Source organism: Cebidichthys violaceus, unplaced genomic scaffold, assembly GCF_023349555.1.
Source record: "Cebidichthys violaceus isolate CVI_PGR_0920_01 unplaced genomic scaffold, fCebVio1.0.p SCAF_58, whole genome shotgun sequence".
Lineage (NCBI taxonomy): Eukaryota > Metazoa > Chordata > Actinopteri > Perciformes > Stichaeidae > Cebidichthys > Cebidichthys violaceus.
In genome coordinates, this window is record NW_027176794.1 from 1269154 (window position 1) to 1289363 (window position 20210).

Here is a 20210-nt window from a genome sequence, read left to right on the forward strand (position 1 = left end):
TAATTATAATTATAGATTTTACAATAACTTTTTATCTCGATTGAACATTGTGAACAGACAGGCAGCAGGTCATCATCATTCTTACACAAATATAAATGTAAAAAAACTAGATATCAATGAAATGGGAAAAGTAAGTAAATTAAATATAAAAGGAATCTATACCTAATAAATAAAAAAATAATATAACCATGTGCGTTCACTTTTTTTGTCAAATGACAAAAATGTACAAATTGATTAAAAAAAATAAATTAAAGTTTGAGAAGGACTGAGAGAACCTTGCATGTGAAATGAACAACTACAAGTATACGATTTGTTTTTCTCTAATAAATTATTAAATTATTAAATGGAATTGCATCATCTTTCTGCTGCTGAGTGGTCACCATAGCAACGTGGTTGAAGCTAGCGCGCCAAAAGATCAAACGTCATTCTCACTTATAGCAGAATACTACTTTCTTACCATTGAGGTTAAAATGTCTGACATTTTGTCCTTAAAAGAATCAGTTCTGGTCTATTTAGACAGAAGCGGTGGCCTCCAGAAACTGGCCGAAGATTGTAAACCATTAAACGGTAGGCCTGCTGTGATGAAAGCTAGCTGACACAATTGGCTTTAGCTGACTTTTAGCTACCATTAGCTGACTTTTAGCTACCGTTAGCTGAGTTTTAGCTAACGTTAGCTGACTTTTAGCTAACGTTAGCTGAGTTTTAGCTAACGTTAGCTGAGTTTTAGCTAACGTTAGCTGAGTTTTAGCTAACAGCAATTGTGTTTTTTAACCTTACAAGCTAAATTAGAAGCAATAGTTTTATTTTAGTTTTTATTGTACTATATCTATATATATATATATATATATATATATATATATATATATATATATATATATAAAACAATTAAATTAAAATAAACAAAACATAAACAAACACAACAGAGATAAATTAATATCACAGTACAGGAAGAGGCAAAAAGCCAACTGGGCTTATTTGAAGCTTCCACCTATATAATATTAAAACTTTACAATATTACAGAGAACATAACAAGCTAGAATCACCACTACAAATATTAAGCTAGTCATTCAACTTTGCTCACTTTGGCCCTTCCTTTCCAGAAACCCACCAGATCGAGGCCGTCTATAGGTTTTGTATCAGTGTGAATCCTTCTGATGTGATAGAGGTGGATGCTGTACTGGGTGACCGTGTCCTGTGTGATCCTCTAGGAGCCACAGCTTTGTTTCAGTCTGTAAGTGAAAACTGAGTGAGCTAGCTAAAAATGAAATGTGAACTTCTACTGTAACGTTAACTACATTTGCCTCATTCCTCATTCAGGTATGCTTCCTTGCCATAAAGACACTTTCACTTGTTGAAAAAATACACACAGAGAGTCAGGTATGAATACATGTGGCAGCTACAGTTCTTTCTTCCCCCACTGGTTTTGACTCGGTCCTGTAACAATGTGTCATCTGATTGTTCCCTTTGAGGTGAATGTGATTCTGAAGTTGACACATCTGCCTCCATTCCCCGAGTACACGTTGGACCTTTGTAGTTTTCCTCGTGGCCAAGGGCCCATGCGGCCTGTCTCCATGGAGGGCCTGGCCATCGCCATGACGAGGGTCACGAAATACACCCAGGGGGCTAGGTTCCTCTGCGTCAATGATGAATGTGCCTGCTCTACAGGTACATCTGTTAATCCTATTTGTAAAGATCACAGTCAGTTGGTTGTGTACACACAAAAACGTTATGTTTTTCAAGCAATCAAGACAACTGGCATTCCTAAAAGTTGGATTCACATTTGATTTCATTTCTTGGATGCTGACTCCAGGGTTTCACCACATTCGCGTCCATGCACCTGGAGCCACAGAGTCGGCCACGGTGAGAAACGACTTCAGCTGCATGATGTGCAGCTCCCCACTGAAAGAGGATGTGAAGTTCAGAGTGTTGGGAGGTGAGAGTGATGCCTCCGAATGTCCGAATTTATACACGAGTTCAAAAGAGAACTGTGTGCACTGCTGTGATTAGTGTGTTTGCAAATGTGTCTTTGTGGCGACAGACAAACAGCTTGTGGAGCTGATCCACGTCAAAGCACTGGATGCTCTAAGTGCCCATCAGCAAAGCTCAGTCAGGTACCAGTCCGTCACCCTGTTTCTCAGAGGTAGGTGTGCATCACACAAGTTTACTGAATCTATCGGCTTTGTATTTCTCAAACACAGGTCCACTATAATTACGTAATAATGTCACACAGCCAACAAATAGATTGATTGCTGTAGCCGCATACAATGTTAGAGGAAACAAAGCTATTAGCCTAATACCTTCTTCACAAACAGAAGTGTGTAACAAGTTATTTATAACGTTCTCCTCTGGTCAGCTCTTTCAAACAGGACTTGAATTTGTTTGTGTTTTTTGGCATCAGAACACAAGACAATGACTACTTTCCTTAGCAACTTCTGAACTAAACAACACAAAATCAGTTGATCCGTCCATCAACCAGTTTGTTTGCATAGCATAGAATCAATGAGACTTTTTTAGTTTAACTGGGTTAAAAGGCTCAGGTTTCATTCGCGACTCAAAATCTTAAAGGAGGTACTGTACGGTAGATTAATACCCTCAATGTTTCAAAGGGTATTATTTGTTTGTAAAATCATTTCCTCGCCCATTATAGTCACTCCCAGCGCTGAATAATGGGGTTGTAATAGCTTATATTTACACACAGTCAGGCGTATTGAGGTTTGTCATTAATTTTCTCTGGCTTTTCTAAATGAGACTCACTTTGGAGCACAAACTTAGTGGGGGAGAGTTCAAATAAATAGATTTTTTGGTGCAGCCAGCCGCACACAGTGCCTCATGGTGGGATATTAAGTGTTCCTGTCCCCTCTAATAACATTGTCAAGCCTGCACCCCTGGGAGCTGAGCAAATTTCAGCACATGGATTAACATATTCTGTTGACCCAGTCCTGTAGAGGAATTCAATACACTGGGTTCCCGTTACTAAACATATATGTTAATAAGTGCAAGGAACACTCATTAGCTGGCCGTGCAATTCTTACACAGAGAAATCATTGTTCTGAAGGCCTCACTCTGTGTTTCTCTTGGCAGTGGTTTGTAGGTGGCATGCATGTTTCTTCAATAATCACCAGACAGCACTGAACAACCCCTTTTTATTGCTTTGTTTCCCCCTATTCGAGCAGATGAGCTGTGCAATTCAATGAGAATCGGTCGACTCTACCGGGTGTTGGGCATTCCTGCGCATGTGCAGCAGTGGAGCGGCATCACCTGGAGTGTAGAGGCGAACAGCGTCAAACCGTGGGATCCAGAGCGTAAGGCAGTAAATTGTCTTATACTATATCCACAGAAACACCACCCAAAGGCAAACTGATAATGTGTGAATCTTAACAAAACATCTGCCGTGTCTCACAACTCTACAGATCCCCATGAAGTCAGTGCCAGCTTCCAGCAGCTGTTGAAGGCCACGACCGGTTTCCGCTGGAGGTTCTCTGCCGTCGTGACTCACTGCTTCGGGTTGGACGTGGCTCCTCCGGGCCTCTACAACACCTTGAAGCTGAGCTTGTTGCTCAGCTTGGTGCAGAACAGAGCGGACGCAAAAGACACTTTTCACAATTTGGACCTGCTAGCTGTCACCGCTGACACTCTCATACTAGACAGGTAAACGTGGTCGGCGTGACCCGACTTTGCGAACCCTTAGGATGGTGAACACGCTGCATTTAAAACCTGACATTTAATCGTACACGTTACCTTGTCTTGGTGCCAGATTGATGACATACAGCCTGAGCTTGGCGCGTCACGGGGTCAGGCACCAGGCCTCGGGGGAGATGTTTGCATCTCTGTCCCGGGACGAACACGGAGCGGGCACCGCTAACATCCACGCCGGCTCTGCCCTGCTAGCCACTGGTGGCATTTGCATGTTGGGAGATCTGGGCTGTTACAAAAAGGAAAGGTTGGATGCCATTCAGTCAGGTAGAGCACCAAAGAGATGAATAATACATCATGGCATTAGTTACAATTCATATTATGGATGAATTCTTCAACACATAAAAAGCCAGTGAACTACTCGTACGATGTTCTTTTCCCCCTCTGAATCTTTCTCAGTTCTGGAGAGCTGCACCGTGTCCGTGTTCATCCCAGGGAAGAAGTACGGGGAGGATGCTGACCAGCAGCTCTCCTTTCCAGTCCACTGCAGCTTCTGGGCCCTCACAGACTCCACGGACGCCTCTCGGCGGTCTGGGAGGGCAGACTGTGCCATACTGGGAACAGCAGTGGGTTCAATCACAACATGAGGTTCTATTACCTTTGTATAGCGCTCCTAAAACGTGGTCTGCATTGAGGTTTTTTTCTGGTAAAAAAAATAGTGGGTTAGCGTTAGTTATCTTAAGTTTGTGTGGTGTAATACTGTGGGTTCACTGTTCCATTTCACTCAACTCAGATGTTTGTAGATAGTACTGACAAAACAGGAAATTGAGACAATTTACTTTCCTTGAAGGAAGTGCCCTGCCCAGACAACATTACTTAACAGCAGAGCCCTTGAGGATAATTGTTTTTTTCTTTTGCATGGAGGTGAAAGGGTGACAATAGACTGTATAAGCTGTAAAATAGAAGTTTCAGATATGGTTTGGATTCCAGGTTACTTTCTCACTTAAGAGTTTTGTCTCGGTAAAACCGCACATTTGACAATACGCAGCTTTCCGATGCCCGGTCTCTTCTTTGCGAGCAGGAAATGGGTCCCGTTCCAGTTCAGTTGGCAGACGCCTTCGGCCTGGTCATTCAGTGCAGGGATGTGGGGGGAGAGCAGGCCCTGCTGGCCCAGACCATCCACACCCTCCAGCAGGCGGTGCAGCTGGGGAAACCCCTCTACTCTTCCTGCTGGGAGTTTTCTTCTCAAGACTACCAGGAGGTTAACACATGTTGCATTGCTGTTGTATTATGACAACTCTTTATTTAAGTGTTTGTACAGCGACATTAAATTGCACTTGCTGCCCTTGATTCTGTGCCTTCCAGCTGGTGGCTCATGCACAGAGCCTACAGGTGGAGCTCAGCCCCAGAGCAGAGAAAATAATCCACGGTTACTACATGGCCAGCCGTCGAGTCCGAACACAGAGCGTCAACATGTCTGCGGCCTCTGTCAAACTGCTGTAAGCACTCTACTGCAAAAATGGAATATATATATGCAGTTTTAATATTCCATCTTCACTGTTACCACAACCAGACCGCATGTCGAGCTTGAGTCACTGTCCAGTGTAATGTCACTATCATCCACTAGGTGGGGAGCTTTTATATTTTCCATTTGGTTATGACATGTTTCTCACTGTGGTGACATTTTATTTGGATATAAAGCTATGAATACAAATCTGTTTTCAACTGTAGGCCAAGCTCTAAATGTCAAAACATCTACCAGTTTTGATCACTTCAGTTATGTTGCCATTGTACTTTTTTTAAAACAATATTACAGTTTATATTTATCTACATACATAAAACATTGCTACGCATGCAACCTTCAAACATTACTTTGTTTTTTGTCATTGAAGGATCTCATTGGCTGAAGCCCACTGCAAGTTATGTCTCAGGACACAAGTTCTGGAGGAGGACGCTGTGATTGCTGTGCTCCTCTGTGAAAACTCAGTCACCCTCAAGCATGGTACGAGATCACCTCCCTCTCCATTTTACCAAGTATAAATACAGTACTTTACATAAACTGAACTTAGAAATCACATCCAACAGTTTGTGAAAGTTTAAATATCCCATCCATCTCAATACTATGATTATCCCATTTATAAGCATGGTGTGTATAAAACATTCAAGTCATTACATTTGAGTTAAACACAGCATTACCATTTCTTTAATAGTTTTTTGCTGGCCCTGGTATGTTAAGCAATATGGAGGACTTTAGGTAGAGTAGTTTGCTTTCTTTTTACTGAACGCTTGCTTCTTCCTACAGGGGCCTCGGCACTCGTTATTCCACCTGACGCGGTATTTCCTTGTGACCTGGGAGACGTGGATGGTTTGCAGAGGAGAGACGAGACCCTGGATGTGCTCCACCAGAACATCCTACGCTTCATCTACACCTACGCACCAGGAGCAGGCGCATACATCACAGAGGAGTAAGACCTCTCGAAGGATAAATACAGGTAGGCAGCACCAGATTATACCAACCAATTGATGAAATAGCATTTATTTTCATTCCTTCACAGCTGTCGACTGCTATGAAGGGAAACTAATTCAAGTCAAGCCATCTTTCTTGAAGGAAAGTTTTATTAATATATAAAAAAAAAAAAAATCTGGCAAATAACTTTCTTCCAACTGATGATCCAAAAGCTCCAGCAACTCTTTATGTGACCGTCTGGTGAGAGAGCTGGCCCGCACTACCTTGCAAAGAAATAAGAAAACGTGTAATTAGTACGAGTGATAAAACAGTGATTTGTGGCATCACAACATCATTGGGACGACCGTGCAGCGTGCCGACTAAAACTGAGGCTGCAGCTGGTAATTCAGTAGACACAATCTCACCATTCTATTGTCTGACGGGTAAACGGCAAAATGTTCTCTCATCACTATTCCAGCTGCAGGACTCAACGTTTAGAAAATCATTTCAGACTTCGCACAGCCATGTCTGACTTTTGCCACACAGTTTAGGAAACAGTTTAAATAAAACCAGGTTTTTCAACAACCTTTTTACAAAACAACACAGTTGTCCCAGTGGCATAAATGCACAACACAAATACTGTAGCCAGAACTCACCTCCTGATCAGCACAGGATTAAATCAGGTGCATCTCCTGTGACCACAGCATGACTTCTGAAGCAGCTGATGGGGGGGGGGAAGAAACAGGACCTAAATACAACCAAGTCTACATGCCACTATCCACATCAACTGTACACTCATGTAAACAAAAACAGTCCTGACTTATTATACTGGTTGTCAGTTAGTCACAGTTTCACCATCTTATTGTCTGATGGGTAAACGGCAAATGTGTTAAGTCATCACTATTCCAGCAGCAGGACTGACCTATACCATTAAGAACAGCACAACCAAGAATTACCAAGCTTACCTTAAGGTCCACGTGGATCAGACATCTGTAGTAGGCAGTGGTGACTTCACATCTGGAACACAAGTACAAACAGTCTACTCATCATTTAAGGTCCTTTCAAAGCCCATCTTACCATTTGATCCTGTAATCTTGGTTCAACACTAAAGGTGTTACACAAACAAGAAGTCCTGACATTATACTGGTTTTCAGTTAGTCACAGTTTCACCATCTTATTGTCTGATGGGTAAACGGCAAATGTGTTAAGTCATCACTATTCCAGCAGCAGGACTGACCTATACCATTAAGAACAGCACAACCAAGAATTGTCAAAAATATTTGAGCTTACCTTAAGGTCCACATGTTCTACATCCGTAGTAGGCAGAGTGGTGACGTCACATCTGTAATGGAGTACACAGATTCTACTCATCATTTACAGTCCTTTCAAAGCCCGTTTTATCATTTGATCCTGTAATCTTGGTTCAACACTAAAAGATAGAACTAATCTTACCGTATCAGGTTTGATAGATCAGACTCGCCATCTTCATATCTATGATGAACAAAAGCCATACATGTCAGAGTCACAGTTGCTATTCATTACGCACTCAAAAACAAAAACAGTCCTGACTTATTATATCGGTTTTTCAGTTAATCACAGTCTCACCATCTTATTGTCTGATGGGTAAACGGCAAATGTGTTAAGTCATCACTATTCCAGCAGCAGGACTGACCTATACCATTAAGAACAGCACAACCAAGCTTACCTTAAGGTCCACATGGACCAGACTTGCCATCTTCATCTGCATATCTATGATAAACAAAAGCCATACATGTCAGAGAGTCGCATATACAGTCTCAGTTGTAGTTGATGTTCATGACACAATGCTTGTCAAGTCTGTCACAGTAACTTAACCAGACCTCACAAATAATTACTCTAGGGAGTGCACCATTGATTTCCAGCTTGCATAAGTAAGATGCACTGAAGAAATAGCCGATACAGCGAGGAGAGATGACTGATCACCCGAAGGTCAGAGGGCTCCTGTGTAACACAGCTTGGGAGCATGACTAACGGCACACGGTTGAGGACGGGTTCAACAGCAGATCACGACCTCTGCCATGACTTCACGTCCTCTGGGGGATCCATGAGGATTTCCCCCAGTGAGTTAAAGGGAAGAGGGCAAATCCCTGACCAGCAGCTCATCTGCTGACCCCTGGACACAACCAGATATGGTCAGGGCTGTAGAAAGCTGAGTGACACGAAGGCGTTTTTTTCCCTTTAAATGTCTGAAAGTGATTAATTGCATTGCTTCAGAGAGGAGGGCTGTTTATGGCGAGACCTCTAAGCTGGTTTAGTAGCAGCGTTAAGAATTACTGTAAATCACATTTCTAACGATGAATTTAAGTCACTGGTTCGTTAGTTTAATTGCTGCAGGAGCTGCCTGCATATTCTGTTAGGCTAATACACGTTTTACATGATTCATGCTACTAAAACGTGTGAGATTAACTGCAGCACAGCAGGCCCTGCACACGTCGACATCCAAATCCACGTGCGTTACATTTCACCGCTACGCAGTAAGACTAAATAAATGTTACATTTGTATTATTATTGGAGTAATAGTATGCAACGTAATCGCAAGTGTTTGGTTTGGTTTCAACTGTTGAGCTGCGGTGTTTTCTCCCACGTGGCTGAGCCATGAGCTAGCTAGCCGTTAGCCAACAAGAAATTGGTCGTTTAAGAGCGATTTGCGAATCCGCGTCTACGACATTCAAGTAACACAGTTGTGGAAACTCGTAAAGTCATCTCACTGCTGCCCTACCTCCGCAATGAAGATGAAAACTGTCGTCTTAGTTTGCAGACGTGAAGAGGCGCGGGGCTGCTGTCTGCTCATGGTTGTGTCGTGAAGGGAAGAGGTGGGACTTCCGGGTCTGGCTTCTGTTAAACGCGCCCCATAGGTCACGTGGCCCAATGCACAGCTGAGCAATGATTATGAGCCAACACCGGCCACTTCATATTTAGTTGTCGCTCATATTTAAGCTAGAAAATGGGAAGTTTACATGATCGGACATAGAGGTACCAGGTTTGCGACGAATCACGGTGCGCAGATTCAGATTCTTTATTTTGTCAGCTCTGCAGATAAAACTGCTCTATATCATTTTTATATCCACCTCGATCATTTCCATCAAACTGAATACCATATACTGGTCTTTGTTTCCTCTTAAAGATAGTGTGATTTGCCAATGCATTTATCAATATTCCAAGAAGCTGCAACATAAAATCAAATCAATAAGTCAAACAAAGTTAAGCAAACGTCCCCTTGAGTGTCAAAAAGAGAACTTAATATCACCTTTGCTTCGCCTGAAATTATCAATTTAAAACTTGAAATGTGAAGAGGCTAATTTACTTTATATGTACGCCTTTAATCTGGACAAACACAGGTCATTATTGTTTGCTTTCTTAAACACGGTGACACTATAAACACAGCTGAAACTACCGTCTGCATATATTTATTATCGTGTCGGCTTTCTAAAGTCAGACGTACAAAAGGCCTGCTGAGGACTCTTCAGTCAGGTGCAGTCATTTTGCTGCAAATAATTAAATTCAAGCGAGCACCACAGCTGTATTTGATTGATTGATTGATTATTGTCACATATAGAGCAACTTTCCGTTCAACAAAAACAACCTTAAATTGCCAGGAAATACCGGAATAATAATAATAAATATAAATGAACAAATTATGCCACGAGAACCTCTATGTGGACTTTCAATAATATATATATATATATATATATATATATATATATATATATATATATATATATATATTTTAAGCCTAACGACCAAAAAACATTTTCTATAATCGGCAACACTTTAGCAGACTGCTCGTCTTTCACTTAAGTCATTTATTCACAAACACATTTACAACCATGCATGTAAAAATAAAGAAGAAAGACGAGACGGAGAGCCTCCATTGTCGACTCCCTGACAGACCACTTCACATGACAGATGTTAAGTTATTCACGCATGCATTTAGTGCAAATGTTTCGACTGAAAGTGCACACCTCAAGCATGACGGGCTCGTTACCCCGTGGAATTTCTACAAATATCATATACCTGCGACATGTGCGGAACTGCACGACGCCGGCCAAAGAGGATTAGTCAAAATAACAACAGAAACATAACGTATGCTTTCTCAAAATGTATACAATAAAATTCACGTAATAAATTAATTTACAATGTTTTTTTTTCCTATTTGTAGGGCTTTAGTGGAAATGAAATCAGATCTACAGTCATGATGCCAGAGTAAACAGCATGGTCTCGTGCCAATATGAAACGCGTTCATACTAATTATTTAAGCCGAGCATGGGAGGTGGACGATGATGGGCCTTGGTTCTCGGACTCTGAAGGATTTGTGTTGAGGAACTGTCCGCTCGCTCCGACGTACAGTCTGGATCGCATGGGCCATTTCTGTAAAGACATTTAATTTGTTAGTATATATGTGTGTGTATATATATATATACACACATATATATGTATATATATATATATATATATATATATAGGCCCACATCAACCTCCAAAATAAGAGACGTCTAGAGGATGATGTTGCATCCTTTGGAAATGTGTTACATCAACTCAGTAACCTTAAATATTTTTTATTGAGGCAATTTTCCTCCAGAAACAAAACAATTTATTATTATTATTATTATTATTAATATTATTATTATTACTGACCTTCACTGGGTGCAGGTAGCCATCACCTTTCAAAGAGTGTAACGCGTCTGTTTTTTTTGTGCTCTCTCCCTCCTCGCCTTCCTCTTGTAGTGTTCGAGTCAAATGGGCAATGTAGGTGGTGGCCAGTATCAACACGTCGAGTTTGGACAGCTTGGTGTCCGGCGGCACGGACGGCAAAGTCCTTTGTAGCTCCAGGAACGCGGTTCTCAGGGTTTGCACCCGGCTCCTCTCCCGCGCCGCGTTCGCCGCCGCCGGGCGTCCTCTGCCGCCGAGCCCGCCGGTCTGGAGCGCCCTGGCCCGCTGGAGGTCCCGATGAGGACCGTCCGGACCGGGACTGGAGCTCGGACTGGATGGAGGGCTGTCGTCCACCGCCGCCGTCCCGGAGCAACTGCCGCCGTCCATTCGGAGCGTCTGTCTTCCAGCCATCGGGGAGCACTTCACAGACCTGAAGAATTACATCAGATAAAGACACATCAAGTCACTTCTAGTTGTTGAACCTGACCGCTACGTTTCATTGAGATCAAGTTATAATTAACAAAACGACATATTCATTATTATTGTCGTCTATACAGCATCCTCTGTTCTCCTACTTACTTATAAGTTAAGTTATGGCCTTTGCATTTATTTATTTAACCATAACTTAAGTTGTCTTGTACAGTCGATTATTAAAAATGTCTGCTGTCAAATTGCATGTTTCTTCAACTTCAACAGACACGACATTCTTTAAGCTCATCCTCTAACAAGCACAACTTGAAAAAGCCAAATGACAGAACACACATCTGCCCAAAGTGACATGCAGTCTCTGCCCGACATCTGTCCGCTCTACAAACTCATTTGAGCAGTTTCTCATGTGGAGTTTACCTCTGGTATCGTTCAAAGGCGCTGTTTTGAAAAACGACATGAAGGCAATCCGAAGAGGTTTTGTTCTTCAGTGTACAACAGTTCACGTCCAGCTTATCCTCATGAAGCGGTGAGTCTGCAGAAAGGGTGTCCTTGAACGCTCCAAACACTTCACCTGCGTGCGTAAAAGTCTCCCCGAGCCTTTTAACTTATCGGGTACACACAAAGCCCCCCAAAAAAGTGTTTCACTCCGACGTAATTAATCACTCGCCTCATAACACTCCCTCGCAGTGAGGACGGCTCTTTCGCTTTCCCTAACTTATTTCTGTGAGGGCAGCAGAGGCTCGTTTTCAACGCCAGAGGCAGGACCCTCTCTCTTCCTCTAACCCCGCTATGTGCCGTGCCACATCCCACTCTAATTGGCTGCGAACCCGACACTGTATTTTCTTTATGAGCCTATCATAAAGTGGCAACGGGGGGAAGAAAGTCAAAATTACCTCAAAAAGGTGCTCGTCATGCTTTAGAAATAAGGGTTATACTCTTTCAAAACGCTATTTGCAATACACCGTGAAGACAGGCTGACAAGTGTAAGGCGATATGCAAAACATTTGACTAATTGCCGGGGGTGTCTAGAATTGCAAGCTCATTGGAACAGCTAATAAATAAAGTCCAGCAACGCAATCAACAGGCGGGCATTGAGGAAATTCTTGTGAGACTCCTAAATTAATCACTCTGATTCGCGAGATGTCGGCAAAATTAATGAAAGGAATTATTCATAATATGCACATCCTCGGACTGTTCTTAATAAACATTGTTTTTGTAAGGATGGAGTAACAGCATTGCTGCAGGCAAACTCATTATACGGCGAAGGAAAAAGGTTAAGTAAGTTTGTTTCCCTAATAAGACCGCATCTTTCAGGGGTTGCACACCCACGTGGTTCCTCCTCGAAACATTTAGTAAACAGATGATAATTAATACATCCGTGTTGTTACTGTATTCGTGATAAAAGAGGAACGAGTCATTCATCACGATTGTTTGAATAGAAGCTTATGTTGTTAGCTTTAGATAACTGTAATCATTTTTAGATTGTGGCCACTCTCCATCTCCTGGTTCACTTATTTGCCGAAATGCATGCAGAAGAAAAATGACACACACCACAGAAAATGCAGCAGTGACTAGTAAGGGGATAGATTATTTATATCCTCAGACCCCAAAAAAGGTAATTAGAAATAAACCAGCTGTGAGAGTGAGGAAAAGAAATGTGCACAAACCATTATTCATTGTCTTTAATTCCTTAATTAATTTCTAACACTAGCAGATCATTTCCAGCCTATTAATGTATTAAAATGTAGTTTCAAGAGGCAGATACAATCAAAAAAGTAAAATCTTTAAAACCCCCAAAATCCATCAAATATTACTGCAGTGTCTCTGAAGTGCCTGCAGCTATGACATCATAAGTGAGTGACAGTGACTCCTCTCTGTCCTGTTAAGTGTGCCAGCATTAAAACCAGGCAGTAGCAGAGTTTGTCCTGCATGGCTGGAGATTTTAGTGGACTGGTAGGTTTGTCTTAAGCATCCACATGACTGCAGATAGGCGATGAGGCAGCCGCGTGAAGGAGATGTCCGCTCACAGGAATCTTTCATTTTTGTGCCCTTTGATTTCAGAGAGAGAAAAAACAAAACAACAAGAATTATCAGATCATGGATCAGAAGATTATTACTTTGTGGCCTAAAATGTAGTGAAAGTTCAATAGAGACCGACAGCACTATTACAACACTGCTAATCAAGAGAACACGATCACAAAAAGAGCAAGTCATTTGTCAGGAAGGAAGAATGAGGGGAATTCAAATAACTGATACGGCTAAAAAATGAAACCAATCTAAAAAAACATTTCTTCTTGATTTTGGGAGGAATTGTAAGATGGATCGGGATGTGGGACGAGTTCAAACCTATTACCAGTTGTGATTTGTACATTTCATCATGAAGTACACAAATTCTGTATGACAGCTGGTGAACGCTGCTAGTTTAATATCCACAGTTGAATCATTTAATAAGTAATCAAATAGAGTGAGACAAAAAAGTGCTCGCTCTCTCTCTCTGTCGTGTTAACTGTGTGTGAACTATGCTTCTGGACCTGAGAGACCGCTGCGGCTTCCATCTCTGTACGTTGGCGTGGCTGTAGATGTAACCAGGACCTGGACCCTGACACGCGTTAAAGTCATCTAGACAAAGTCACAGTAGAACACAGCAGAGTCACACAAATTCAGACCCAGCACAATAAAGTGAAGAATGACAAACGTGAAAACAACAGGAACTGTGCTTATGTGGGCAAAGATGTCACAATAAATTGAAAAGGACAGAATTTAGTGACTTACTTGTTAAGGGACAGGGGGTTAATGATCCCGTCATCAAATGTTTGTTGTTTTTCTTCTTCTTGGCCTCTTTGGATGCTTTCCAGTTAATAAGGAACTGTCTGGTTAACTCGTGAATTTCCTTGCCGTCCAGAAGCTCTATAAAAATAAATAAACAGATTAAACAAACAAACATTTCATTTGAAATTGAAAAGTGAAAGGTGTATATTTTTACTTTGATCACAAAGTGGCCCTTTTAATTATTAGTCAAAGAAATGAAGTGCATTTTCATATTAGGATGCTATTGAGAAATAACTCACCCAGGCTATGGACCACGATTATTAGGCGGTCCCTGTATTTTGCTTTTTTACACACAGGATTTCCACCCAAATCCATTTGAAGCAGCTGAGGCCAATGGCTGAACACATCCTCTAACTCCTGAAAACACACAAAAAGAGAAACATCCCCTAGAACATGTTTTGTTTTCATTTTAACAACTAATAAGTTCAAATGGCAACAGTGTGTCTCTGCAGCTGCAGCTTTAAACAAATATGATGCATATTTATAATCACTAATCTGAGACAAACATCGGGGAGAAACTTTGAAAGACTTGGTGACTGTTAATGTGAAGTACAAGGGCCAATGGAAAGTGCATAAACAACACATCCGTCTATTTTAATAAACAGTGTCGCCGGTGTCATGTAACTACAAGTTCTCTCCTGGGGCGGTGTGAGGCCGGCTCCTCCAGCGAGTTGCCTGCAGTTGTATGTTTATCTAAAGGCACATTAATCCAAGCCTGGAAATATGAATACTCTCTGGACACGCTCTGATTGTTCATTGCCTTCCTGTCTTGGCCAAAGCGCTTCCACTTTTCCAACCTCTTGCTGCAATCAGTTCAGAGGGGACCCCTGAGCACCGCGCGCTCCCAGGCTTTGATAAATGATCGTGTCAGGGCCGTCACTCAGAAGGCCCTCACTGAAGAGCAGCCCAGCGCCAAATTGCCCCTCACGCGGGGGCGTGGAGCACAGCGGAGGCTGGAGACTCGCTGTTGCTCGGCCCGGCTCTCTTGCCTGGACTAATGATGGGCCCAGTTATGAACCTGCATTTGACCAGGGCTTTTTTCGATTCCCCCGTCCTCTCTGCCCTGCACACTGCTAACAGTCTCTGAAGATGCTCCCCATTTGTCACCCTAGCTGACTGCCTGTCATAATCTATTTTAAAAATCCATAACGTTTCCTCTGGATTCCGAGCGAACGGCGCAGAAGAAGGGATTGATCCTTCGGAGGGCTGTCTTTGCAGGATCAATAGTGGCAGACGGGTTGTATAAATTATAGGAGATATCTGCTAAAAGAAATGACACGTGTACAGCAATTACCTGCATTAACGTCGTCAAAGGAAAATCATTTGTGTTCAAAAAGTAGCCTCAGCAACGTAGTCAATTCTAAAATGCTTTCAATGTGTCATCCTAGTGTTAAATGGTACTAAGAAAGAATAATGAATTCCTTTTAAATGAACCTTTTCAGTTAAAATATCCGTAAATGAAAGAGAAATGAGAGAGAGCAGGTTATTCTTAAAGGAAGTCGGTGAGGCTAAATCCGATCTCTGCCTCAGATGAATCTCCCATAAAGTCAAGAACTGGTGGTTTAAGGTATCAAATAGAGGATTCTGAGGCAGAGAGGAAAAATCAGCCTCCCAAGGAAAGAGAGAAACTCGTGCTTGTTTAAAGCTGTCAGCGTAGAAAAGTCTCAGGGGAATGCCTCGCTGATTTGTTGAATAATTCTGACCCTGAACGAGTCATGGAGACTGGGAACCTATGGCGGGATTTGCAGGATTTGGTTCCTTAGAACCCTGTTCTCCATATCATTTCACACATCGCTGCAGAAAGCTACGGAACAATGTTAATGTTGACCCGATCGACTAATAGCTGGTGTGTTGACTTTAATACACCATATCATGCACAGTTGCTGTGCTGTGGTAGTATTTGCTTTGACTGCATAGCGCACCGCACACAGTCAGTTTCTACTTCACTGGAGAAAAAGTCGTGAATTAGTTTCACAGACATTTATAGTTAAGTTTTGAAAAAAGAAACTACATTTACCTCCATATTGTACAATCTATTGTCAGCCGCAGAAAAATGCTGGAGTTCCTTCAGCACTGTCAGGTCCCTGATTTCATCAATGTTGTTGTTATTGATATTCAGGACACAAAGAGATTCCTGTGCAACAAATTCAGGTTCATGAAGAGAGAAGAGTTCATTTTACAGTTAATACAATGACATAATCTTACCAATAAATATTACACAATGAGCCCTAAAGCCTCAGACAAATGCTAAACCAAAAAGTAACTTAGTAAAAGTAAAAGTTTGTCAAATACAAAATGAATGTACACTTTACAGTATTTTCATCTTTCTTTGATCCATTTGAACTAATCATTTAAATGTGTTCCCTTTAAATGCCTGAACCATTGGGATCATGTCCAAATCAGACTCTCGATAGTGCTGTTGTTAAATATTCATCATGGGTTTGAAGTTCTATAACGACACATTTATAAAAAGCTGGAACTCTTTAAATTTGCACAGCAATTTCTTTAATTATCCAAACAAACAAGAAGCTGAGGCTTTTGGTGTGTTTATCCATGGCCTGGGCAGTAAACAAAGTAAACAGCACCTAACTGATTTGTCAGACCAGAGAGAGCAACAGAGGTCTCTTTGACATCATCAAACCCAGCACATTACTGCTCTTACATGGATTACTGGCCTCTGAGGAATCTGACATCTTTTCAACGTGATGTGATAACCTACCAGGTTGATACACCACACATATCCTTGTGTATGAAAAGAGAACGTTTCTCTGACCTTTCGATTACTTAAAATGTATCATTTTAAATAAAGAGACCCCAATTATTCTGGGAGGGTGGATCTTCCTGTTTTCCCCCACATACTGTCTCTGTACTGAACAGTGTAAAAATAGCTCATACCGCCAGTGAGAGGAGAGTCATTGGGGCAAGGAGCAACTTTTCCCCCGGTGCCAGCCTCTGATTCTCCAGGTGAAGCTCCTTGAGCTCCTTGAGTGTCTCTAAGCCCTCCACCACAGCGATCCTGTTTCCACCCAGATACCTACAGAGCAGGAAAACCACACACACACACACACACACACACACACACACACACACACACACACACACACACACACATGTTCAGACACACCTTAGACATTTACCACAGCGCGGGACAACAATCGGTTAAAAGTTTATCTACTCACAGTTTGGAGAGCTTCTGCAGATTGGAGAGATTATCTATATGAGTGATGTTATTGTTCTGCATATAAAGATGGGTGAGGTTGGAGGCGAAGTCGAGGTTGCAAATGTGTGTGATCTGATTATCGTACAGGTAAAGAACGGTGAGGTTTCTACACACGGAGAGATCACCCTGGAAACAGAATTTAAAAGTGAGGCATACAAGAAGAAAAGCACAGAATGAAATCGTCAGCGTTGATACTCACAATGTCGTCAATGAGCTTGCTGAAAAAGTGGAGGTGGGTGAGTGTCTTGAGGTACTGTGGGAGGGAGAGGCCCCTTTTCTTTTTGAAGTGGTTTCTAGATTTAGCAATCAGATCTATGGTCAAGCGCACCATGGTGGCTCGCTTTAGAGTGGATCCTTTTCAGCCTCAGCCGAGCGTTTCAACCCCACAGCAGCGGCTAGAACTGTCAAAAGAATGACAGAAAAAGACCTTAGCGGGCAAACAAATGTTTCTCAGAATTACCATGTAATAATGCCACATTACTTCAGCATTTGGAATCCCAAATGACGAATTAACCCCGTACAGAACTTTAAATGGCCTAAAACCTGAGTGTCAATTCACAGTTAGGAATAATTGATGTGAAAAAACAAACTTGCTAAGAGGCCAAAGGTTAGGTGACCACTCAATTCATACTGTTATTAGAATTCCCCTGGCAGACTAAGAAGAGCATCTACGAGCCCACTTCCTTTCATTCAGTACTCAAGGGGCTTGTTTATCAGCTTGACCTGACATTGAGATATGACAATTTGCACTTTTTTCTTAGCAAATAGGCTTTATTATACCTCACCTCGCCTCACCTGCTAACTATTCGGCATTCAGTGTGTGTAGTTAGAATAGTGGAAGTGGAAGGCAGAGATGAGACAGCAGGTATTTCCCACACTTTGATCTCAAGGCCATAAGGCCGAAGTTACAGGAGATAAGAAGAACTGATCAATCGACCAGAGCTGAATAGAAGCTAAAGGCTAACTGGATTTATACAATCCTGGGCCTCTCGTCTCCAGGGACTCGGGCACAGCAGTTTATCAATGTCAAAATAAGTGTGACACTCATAATAGCTGTCCGGGTGGAGCACGTGGAGCAGTAGGAAATATAATTTAATATGCAAATAGCCGGGGAACAGTGGTGAAGGGGTTAACACAGCTGGGGAGGACCCGGATGTAGCTAGGTTAGTTAGCTAGTTAGATAGTGATGGCTAACTCACAGCTAGCTTAGAAGCCACCATAAACAATAGCATATTAACTTACCAAGTTTTGCACAACACTCCCACTTAATATGGCGAATTTGGAAATTTTTCAATTATTAACTAAACTTTCCTACCTCTTTGAAGTATTCAGAGAGTTTGGAAACGCGAGCTAGCCAAACTGTTATAAGTTGTACCGTTAAATGAACCGGGAGGCTGTTTTGTTTGTGACTATGTTGCCATGGAAGCCACAGAAGCAACGCTATTAGTCACAGAAGTTTTGTGTGACTTGACATGATTAATATTTTGTTACGCCCAAACATCCATAACTGTTTTTTATCGCAGATTTAGGGGAATACTAGAAGTTGCTTAAACAGTACATTATTTTAATTATAATTGTGGCCAATAATTGCAAATATAATTCAGAGAATGGTCATAGATAAATTACTAAATAATAACTAAATCCTGCTTTATTATTCTAAAATCCAGTGATGGTTTTGAATATAAAAATGAATGTAAGAAATTGGAACGTTAAAAATGGCTTTCAGTGTAAGTAAGTAGTGACTTTTGGCCTTATCTGACACTTAACACAACTCACATCCACTGAACTAAATGTTTACTTAAATGTGTGCTGTTTATGTTTTCTACTAAGATGACATGTATCCAAGCTATCTTTCAAGACCACATACCAAATCAGGACCACAGCCCACTTCTCTCAGTGACCCCTGCAGTGTTAATCTATATCATGTCAAGACCTGGGTTTCCTGTAAGGGAGTGACTTGCCTCCACTTATGCAGGAGCACATGGCGGAGAGGAAGTGTAGCACCTCCAGCTTTCTGAGCAGGGATCAGCTTCTTCACACACACACGATGGGGCCATGCTTGTGGGGTTAATTCCTCTGAGAGCCAAACTAAACACAACATCTCCAGATCTTAGTGGGGTCATTAGATCTATAGGGCCTCAGTACTGTAGCTACCTCTAGCTATTAATCATGAGCCTTGTCAATCTGCTGCTCTCATATCAGTCGTTGCCGGTTGTTGTTCACTCCTTGATTTTTGTGTGGACAGCTAGGGAGAAGGCATTCCTCTGCAATCTGGGAATTTTTTTTTATGTTAATGGAGAACATACTTTGGAATTAGATAACTGCTAAATGTTAAAAGAGTAAGGTAAAATACACGAGTATTGGATTTTTGGCTGCCCACAATTTGACTTGATTCAAATTTACATACATTTTCCTATTCCACCTTTAGTCATGCATACAAATGTCCATCTGGTGATAATCACAATATTTACATGTCCAACGAGTTCAATATGTTTCACTGATACTTAAATCGCCATGGAAGACCAAACATTAGGTGAAACTATTTTAGAAGTGCATACTCTAAATACTTTCTCAGCACTGTGACAGTCATCCATGTAATACATTTAAATATCTGGCAAAAACACAAGCTATTCAGTGGAACGTGTGCAGAAAACCTATTCAACGATTTCTAAATTACATTACATATAATTTAATAAGTTTCCTTTTCTAAATCTCTATACTGAACACCCTTCAATTTAGGACATGGCCTAAATAACGGTAAAAGAAAATCATTATAAAGAGTGGTGCCAAAGCTCATGTGCATGAGAAAAAACAGACACCTCCAATACCCCACTGGGATGGTCTCCTCTGCGATACATGACATCAAAAATATACATTTAGCCATTACAATAACGTGAAAAAAAAGACATGACACAAACCCAGGCCAAAGCGGCTGCCCTTTAAAAAAAGGCAGACTTGGTGAGT

The 20210-nt window shown here is 41.6% G+C and overlaps 3 protein-coding genes and 1 long non-coding RNA gene across 5 annotated transcripts; 1 reads left to right on the top strand and 3 right to left on the bottom strand.

Moving 5' to 3' along the window:
- The first annotated feature begins 72 nt into the window (after positions 1 to 72).
- Positions 73 to 11403, top strand: mcmdc2 (minichromosome maintenance domain containing 2). The gene is made up of 15 exons (XM_068732239.1): positions 73 to 567; positions 1101 to 1231; positions 1318 to 1377; positions 1470 to 1665; positions 1811 to 1933; positions 2039 to 2140; positions 3174 to 3302; positions 3411 to 3648; positions 3755 to 3960; positions 4093 to 4259; positions 4715 to 4894; positions 4999 to 5132; positions 5526 to 5635; positions 5936 to 6125; positions 10844 to 11403. Exons 1-14 carry the CDS (start codon positions 471 to 473, stop codon positions 6100 to 6102), a joined length of 2040 nt encoding a protein of 679 aa, XP_068588340.1. The 5' UTR covers positions 73 to 470; the 3' UTR covers positions 6103 to 6125; positions 10844 to 11403.
- On the bottom strand, positions 6119 to 8923 carry LOC137888764 (uncharacterized). Of its 2 annotated transcripts, none has more exons than XR_011105188.1 (7): positions 8838 to 8923; positions 7785 to 7828; positions 7532 to 7570; positions 7370 to 7421; positions 7045 to 7096; positions 6736 to 6800; positions 6119 to 6359 (listed from the first exon to the last, which is right to left on the bottom strand). It is a non-coding gene; the product is annotated as an uncharacterized lncRNA (long non-coding RNA). The 2 variants fall into 2 exon arrangements; XR_011105187.1 differs by having other exon boundaries at positions 6119 to 6363.
- Positions 10286 to 11695, bottom strand: LOC137888763 (transcription factor 24). The gene is made up of 3 exons (XM_068732243.1): positions 11615 to 11695; positions 10754 to 11198; positions 10286 to 10486 (listed from the first exon to the last, which is right to left on the bottom strand). The coding sequence occupies exons 2-3, from the start codon at positions 11177 to 11179 to the stop codon at positions 10367 to 10369; spliced, it is 546 nt and encodes a 181-aa protein (XP_068588344.1). The 5' UTR covers positions 11180 to 11198; positions 11615 to 11695; the 3' UTR covers positions 10286 to 10366.
- A 1460-nt stretch (positions 11696 to 13155) lies between these two features.
- ppp1r42 (protein phosphatase 1, regulatory subunit 42) lies at positions 13156 to 18642 on the bottom strand. The gene is made up of 9 exons (XM_068732341.1): positions 18562 to 18642; positions 17446 to 17647; positions 17206 to 17372; positions 16922 to 17060; positions 16044 to 16160; positions 14266 to 14383; positions 13970 to 14104; positions 13729 to 13816; positions 13156 to 13246 (listed from the first exon to the last, which is right to left on the bottom strand). The coding sequence occupies exons 2-9, from the start codon at positions 17575 to 17577 to the stop codon at positions 13234 to 13236; spliced, it is 909 nt and encodes a 302-aa protein (XP_068588442.1). The 5' UTR covers positions 17578 to 17647; positions 18562 to 18642; the 3' UTR covers positions 13156 to 13233.
- Between the last annotated feature and the right edge of the window lie 1568 nt (positions 18643 to 20210).